General features: G+C 34.2%; 1 protein-coding gene across 1 annotated transcript; it reads left to right on the top strand.

Annotated features, from left to right (window-relative positions):
- Positions 1-3,835: 3,835 nt before the first annotated feature.
- On the top strand, positions 3,836-6,095 carry LOC116122629 ((-)-germacrene D synthase-like). The gene is made up of 6 exons (XM_031408455.1): positions 3,836-4,133; positions 4,200-4,572; positions 4,906-4,956; positions 5,207-5,345; positions 5,432-5,680; positions 5,772-6,095. The coding sequence occupies exons 1-6, from the start codon at positions 3,836-3,838 to the stop codon at positions 6,063-6,065; spliced, it is 1,404 nt and encodes a 467-aa protein (XP_031264315.1). The 3' UTR covers positions 6,066-6,095.
- Positions 6,096-7,563: the final 1,468 nt, after the last annotated feature.

The raw sequence follows: 7,563 nt of genomic DNA, 5'->3' as shown, positions 1-7,563 counted from the left end.
GAGCTATAGCTACACTGTCCACTGTTTTGGATAACTTTTACAAATGATACCTTACTTTGTATAAAGAATGATTATATGTAATAAAAAAAAATTTCGGGCCCATTTACTTTTGCTAATATAAATGCATTTTACTTTATGTATTCCTATGAGTAACCTAGTATGAAGCAGTTATTACAGTTTCTTATTGAAATTCTGTGTCTTTTCATTTCTACACTAAAACATCATGCATGGATTTCATTTTTCCCATATAACAAGAAATTAAGGTAAATTGTTACGTCCATGTTCGTGAATACGCCCTGCTGCAGGTGTACTTTGATCCAGTAGCTCTGGTTTAGTTTAAATACAATATGGCGAATATAAATTTCTAAGGTTTTGCTACGTTGCAGGGGATGTGAGAGCCACCGACAGTTTTTTTGGTTTTTTTTTTAATTTTTTTTTAAGAATATCAATACATAATAAGATTGAATATTGCTTAAGTTGTATAGATTGTTTTTGGAATATTATTTTAGCATGAAATATCATATCCTTATTGACTGGCTAAAATCGAAGAACATGGAACAATTGGGATGTTTTCATTTTTCGAACTCAAAGATCCTGGGAGGCAAAACCAACAGGAAACGAGATACTAAATCCATTTTATGTCTTCCATGCATATTTTCTCTCCCTTTGTCTCTTTCATTCCATTCCCGTTGTAAAATCCCATTCTAATTATATATATATTCGCTTTGGTTTTGTTTATAAGGAGGGACTTTTCTGTCAAATTTTAAAGTTTGTTTAGCGGTGAAAATGAAGAAATGGAAATTGTTGGGTTTGCATGTAGCAAGGGCACAAAATCTGGGTGTTTTTGTAAGGAAAAGATGATGTGGCAGGGTTATATTAGAATTAAGAGAATTTGGGGGCTGTTGTAAGAAAAAAAAAATTGTTTTATATAAATTTGGGCTGCTCGCCCAAATGAAGAAGAAGAAAGTGGAGAGAAAGAAAAGAAAGAGAGAAAGGAAGAGAGAGACGGAAGAAGGAAGAGAGAACATTTGGCTGAGAAAAGGAAGGGAAGAGGAGAGAAAAAGAGGAAGAAAAAGATAAATGAGGGAGAGAAAGTGAGGTGAAGAGAAGGATGATGCTTGGGGTAGCTGGGTATTTCGGGTTGAGCTGAATTTTTTTAGTGTGAGTGGTTTCTTTAAAACTTTTCCAAAAATCTAAACTTTTTTTTTTCGATTGCTTGTTAAGTGAATGTATTATCTCATGCTGTTTGATACAACTTACTGTTGACTGTGGCTTTCCTTGCTTGCATGTGTTTGGCTGAACATGGAATGAGTGAAACTGCATCAGATCTGGTCCTAATGAAATATACTTGTGTTGCATGTCACTAGATCTTTCCTAAAAACACAAGACTCATGTTTGTACATTGATTTCTTATTGAGAGTCTTGTTATTTTGTGAAACTAATTAAAAATCCTCCCTTCATGCTTCGGCCAGGTTGTAACCAATGTTAGTGTAAGTTAATCAAAAGCTGATTTGTGTTGCTGGATAATATGCTTGGTTGTCTTTGGCTGGACAGTAGACTTGATGGTGTTGGAAGCATGCTTTAAATAATGAATAAATGGGTCTGCTGTGATTTCTTTTATTCTCCTATTTATATAAGTAGAACTCGCCTGAACCGGTTGGAATTATTGCACTAGTTTTGGTCTATAAATGTGTGACTTCATGCAGCATGTTTTTGGTATGAAAAGGGATGGTTTCGTGGAATTTTTATAATGGAATGTGTGCTTATAATGAGATGGAAATGGCATTATAAAGAGGAATTAAATTTTGGCTGGTTAACATGCTTGGAAAGGCTGAAATTTTTTACTCTAGAATAAAATAATCACAAGTGTTTTCTTGCTTGTTCTAGACATGGGGAAGTTTCTTTTTACTTGTAAATGAAGTGCTGTAAATGAGGTGTTTGGCTTGGTGTAATATAGGTGATTAAAAGGCAGGTCAAAGGGAGTTATTTAATGTCCAAGAAGATTTTATTTTAGTTTATTTTATTCAATTATTTGTGCAAATAACCGTGAAGGCACAAAGAGAATTTTAAATACTTTGTTTATTCATGTTTATTTTATTCTAGTATGAAATATTATTATTATTATTATTATTATTATTATTATTATTATTATTATTTGCTCTTTGGTTTAATTATAATTATGATGTGTTATATGAGTTTTGGCTTTTAAAAGTGATATTTGCTTATGATTAGTATCGGGCATATGCTAAGATCATGTGATGTTGAAGTAATTTTTAATATGGGTTAAACCATTAGTTTCTGAAACATGTTTAGAAAATTGCAGTTTCACCCCTATATGTGACTTTTGAATATTATGGCATATATGCATGATTTATAAGCACTTGTATAATATGCTCTTAAATTATATGTTACTTGAGATTATGAATGAGATATTTGTGGTGCTACAACCACCATACGAAGTACCCATCCCCTAGTTTCAAGCTCTGCCCATGCGATGCAAGATTCGCTGGGTATTGAGATATTCGGTCTTCAGGCTTTGCGCATGCGTATTGAGATATTTAGTGCTCTGCCTGGGCGTTGAGTTTGTCCGCCATGTATTGAGATGGTTTTCTTTAGGCTCTGCCCGCGCGATGATAGATCTTGCCGGGTATTGAGATGTATTTCTCAGCTCTGCCTGTATGTGGGATGCCCACCAGGTATCGAGATTTTTCCCCAGGGTACTAGTTGTGGTGAGAACTTTTAGTATCAGTTTACTATTTCGAAACAGGATATTAGTTTAAAGTTTTCAGATACCAGCCGACAGTTTTCAGTATCAGTTAATAGTTTCAGTTTTCAGTATCTGATGGATAGTTTGCATTAGTTATATGAAACATTTGATGTTGCAGCATGATTTATAGAAAACATAGTCTTAAAAAGCATAAGCATTTACAAATATTCTTTAAGTTCTCATAAAAGAATTTTCAGCATTTAGTGATGAGCTAGGATTCAGAAATTGTTGTCAGTTTAATTGATCAGATTATAATACTTAGAACAATTAGAAATGAGTTATGCATGCATACATGGATGATTAGCTGCCACCATAAAAGAATGTTCATGAAATCATGTTGTTTTCTGTATTTTATAAGAACCATTGCATGCCATAACTTTTGTTTGACGAATGTTTTGCAAACTTCCCCTTTCCCCTACTCACTGAGTATTTCAGCTCACCCCTTTTTAAATGTTTTCCCCCCCTCACCAGGACCTTTCGGAGATCGTGCCGAGCAATGAGCCTCCACTCAGGGCTGTGCCACGCGTCGACATCTTTTCATGTGGGTTTTATATTTATGTCGCATTGTATTTTGGACTTTCGTTTCAAGAACTCATGTTTCTCATCATGTATTTCCTTTTGTTTCATGTTTTGGAATGTATAGTATAAGTGGAAAACCTGATACCACAAGTTTCCCTAAATCTTTTCTTTTGTAAAACGAAAGATGGTGTATGTTTTTGAGATGTTGGAAATGGAAATACTATGATGTTATTCAAAAAAAGTAAGGCCTTTAACAGGTTTCACAGTTTTTCTACATGGCACGTCTCGGGTATCTGAGTCTTGTGGGAGCGCCTGGATCTTACGGGATGAGGAAATTCGGGACGGGTCGTGTCACCCATCACCACCCATACATTGAAGCTCGCTCGATCAATGTTTCTGAAGAAAAAAGAATAGCGAGATTTATAATTATTGTTGCAATTAAATGAAACAAATCATTCATGAAATATGATTAATTCCTATATAAACACCTTTTTATTTATTAATAGCATGAAACTAACTAATAAATTTTTTATTTTCTCATAATCGTTAATGCAGGAGCCCGGTCCTGAAGCTGAGAAGAGAATTGACACGCTGAAAGAAGATGTAAGAAAGATGCTAAGCAATGCAGCAGGAAAAGCAACATTGGAAGAACTATCGACTCTTATTGATAATCTTCAACGCCTTGGCGTGGCATATCACTTTGAATATCAGATCAGCCAGGCCTTACAGTCAATTTACAACAACTATGTTGATAGCAACAATATTAATGGTAGTGATGACGATGATCTGTATACAATTGCTCTTCGCTTCCGGCTTCTAAGGCAACACGGTAATTCTGTGTCATCAGGTAAATATTATCATCTCTATAATTAACTTGTTATTCACTTCAATTACTGACATTTGGTTTAAACAGATGTATTCAAAAAGTACGTTGATGATAACGGTGAATTTAAGGCCACATTGTCAAATGATGCAAGAGCTTTGTTGTGTTTGTTTGAATCATCGAATTTGGGAAAGGAAGGAGAAGACATATTGGAACAACTCCAGCGAGTTTCTACTAGGCAATTGAAATTAATGTTGCCTCATTTAAACTCTTCTTTCGCTGAGGAAGTGAATCGCACCCTAGAGCCACCCTTGCACAAAAGGATGCCGAGATTAGAAGCAAGGCAATATATCTCTATCTATGAAGCAGATGCAGCTCGAAACGACCTATTATTGGAGATAGCGAAGTTAGATTTCAATTCCTTACAGAAATTGCACTGGACAGAGCTCTGTGACCTCTCAAGGTTATAATTTCTTAAATTTTGAATTGTATGTTTATTATTTCATATGTTAAAATACATGTTTAATAAAATATTCAACAATTTTACCTATCTTTGAAATATTGTTGGTATATAAATTATTTGAAAACTGCTTTTTAAAAAAAATTTCAACAAATTTTTTTTTTTAAAATTTTCTATATCCTTCACTTAAAAAATAAAATGTTGGATCTTAATTACACTAAAATGACCCCATGTTCTCAATCTTAATTCTTCTCTGCTTGCGCGTGCTTATATGATTTATGTAGTCATTAAATTTCTGTAGGAAATTGGTTTTTTTTGTTTTAATGTGATTTTCAGGTGGTGGAAAGCCATCTATTTTGCGACAAAGCTATCTTTTGCAAGGGATAGGTTGGTGGAGTGCTACTTCTGGATTTTGGGAGTTCATTTTGAGCCCAAACAGTCATCAGTAGAAAATACATGACCAAAATAGTCGCAATAGCCTCTGTCATAGATGATATCTATGATGTATATGGCACCCTGGATGAACTCAAAGTATTCACTAATGCAATTGAGAGGTATTAATTGGCACCAGAATAATTATTATAAATAAAAGTTTACATCATTATGCTTATAATTTATATATATATATGGCGTTCAGGTGGGAAGTTTTGGCTGCAAATGATTTACCCGAATATATGCAAGTATGTTACTTTGCCCTCTTAGTCGTTGTGAAGGAAATGGAGGACAACCTGGTGAATGAAGGACGATCTTATCGTGTACATTATGCAAAAGAGGCAGTAAGATCTCTAAAATAATCAATGAGATCAATATATATTATCATTGCAATTGTAGAAGATTGATTAAATTTGATTACTTTTCTTAGATGAAAGCCCTGGTCAGAGCTTACTTTGTGGAAGCAATCTGGTTCAACACAAAGTATGTGCCAACATTTGAAGAATACTTGGAGATTTCCGTGATGAGCAGTGGATACCCTATGCTTTCTGTTCAAGCTCTTGTAGGTTTAGAAGAAGTAGCAACTAAGGAAGCCTTCGATTGGGCTATTAGTGTTCCCAGAATCCTCAGGTCTTCTGCCTTAATTGCTCGTCTCGTTGATGACATCCATACTTACAAGGTAGGAGATACTCATCATCAAATAGAACTAAAAATATAAATATAAATTGGTCTAACATTTAAAATTTGTTTCTATATATAACGTTAATTAGGTTGAGGAAGAGAGAGGGGATGCGCCATCAGGAGTGCAATGCTACATGAAAGATCACAATGTGTCCGAGGAAGAAGCATGCAAGAAAATAAAAGAAATGGTGGACATTGCATGGAAAAATATCAATGAAGAAATTCAAGAACCAAACCATCCTCCTTTGCCGCTTCTTCTTCCATCTCTAAATCTAGCTCGAATGATGGAGGTGTTATATCAGAATGGAGATTGTTACACCAACTCCTCGGGGAAAACCAAGAAGAGAATTACATCAGTACTTGTTGATCCTATTCCCATGTGATCATGTACATCTTATTTATTTGATTTCCAATAGAATTTATTATCATAATATTATGAACTAAAAAGTACTACTGCAATGTCTTCATATAGATTTTGAAATGCTGTAATAAGTAATAACCACCATGATGGTGATGATGACCTTTACTAATAATTTTGCAATTCAAGGCCCCTGTTGTATATCAAGTCCAATTTTCTGGCCCAAATTCTAATCTTTCAAGATGATAAGGGCAAAAAAGTAAGTACTGCAAAAGTACGTTATCATAAGACAAAATTATCCTTAACAAGGCTTTTCTCCATCACGTGACAACGGGATAATATCATTTAGATCCTAAGATTTGGCTTAAATAAAATTTCATCCTATTAAATTGTTATTAACGTTTTGATCCCTATCAGTGTGGGCAAAACTTTGGTGCCTGAGGTTTTTCTAATGCTAGGACCAACATGATACTAATAGTCTTATAGGGACTAAAATGTTATTAACTAGTTCTACGAGAATAAAGGGACTAAAGCAAAACCTCATGGGGATGACATTGTATCTTTCCCAAAAGAGTAAACGACATGCTCCCACCCAAGATTTAGCCATACTCTGTTGGTACCCTTGCTTTCATAAACCCCAAATTCCCACCCTTAAGGTCTGCTTGGGAGTTTAATGGTAGCGGTTAATTATAAGGGTAAACTATCGTAGCGATTTTGAGGGTAAACCACCGTAGCAATTTTGAGAGGTTTTTAGTAGCGGTTTTTAAAACACCCAACCTATGCTTGGGAGTTTATTATCCAGCGGTTCTGACAGTTTTTTAAAATGATAAATTTACATATATGCCCATAAAAATACCCCAACTTAAACCAATACTTGGGAGTTTTTTTTTTTTCAATTACCAATACTTAGTATCAAAGTTCCTTCCAAATTTAATTTATTTGTAAGTTCTTTCATTTTATTAAGGGGAGCTATGTTGTTGAGGGAAGGCATGGAGCTACCTACGATAATAATGTTACAGTTTGCTTTGTTACAATCAAACATTTAAATGAAGAGAAGTACAAATCAATAAATTACAATGTTGTCTATCTTTCGCTTTCTTCACACAAACACAACCGAACAAAGTTAAAACACTCTCTCTTTTGCTGAATTAACTTTGATAAATACAGATAATGCCTACATTATTTGTTTTTATTTTCTTTCTCTCCAATCAAACAAGAGGACAAAAACACCCAGGTTCTTATGCAACCAATAAAAACAATATGGTAATATCTCATTTTCATGTCATACATATTCTTCCTTTCCTTTTTATTCAATGTATTCCTTCTAATCCTATTGTAAAATTACTATGTACATTGTGAATAATTGTACATGAAATTTTAGGGCACATCAATCTCAAAGAAGTCACAATATCTCAAATGTGATTAATTTTACCACTAACTGAAAACCTATTACAAATCTAGGTCAAATCAATTAAGAAGAACAAAGGATCCTTCCCTCATTTAGGCATGGCATGGTAAACCCA

The sequence above is a fragment of the Pistacia vera genome, unplaced genomic scaffold (genome assembly GCF_008641045.1).
Source record: "Pistacia vera cultivar Batoury unplaced genomic scaffold, PisVer_v2 Contig136, whole genome shotgun sequence".
NCBI lineage: Eukaryota > Viridiplantae > Streptophyta > Magnoliopsida > Sapindales > Anacardiaceae > Pistacia > Pistacia vera.
The sequence above is the reverse complement of the archived record's forward strand: the minus strand, read 5'-3'. Positions and strand labels throughout refer to the sequence as shown.

Bases quoted from the DNA above. Each gene is read 5' to 3' on its own strand.
- LOC116122629 (XM_031408455.1), top strand. From the start codon at position 3,836: ATGCAGGAGCCCGGTCCTGAAGCTGAGAAGAGAATTGACACGCTGAAA. The intron at 4,573-4,905 runs GTTATAATTTCT...TGTGATTTTCAG, and splicing joins GAGCTCTGTGACCTCTCAAG to GTGGTGGAAAGCCATCTATT. The intron at 5,681-5,771 runs GTAGGAGATACT...AACGTTAATTAG, and splicing joins ATGACATCCATACTTACAAG to GTTGAGGAAGAGAGAGGGGA.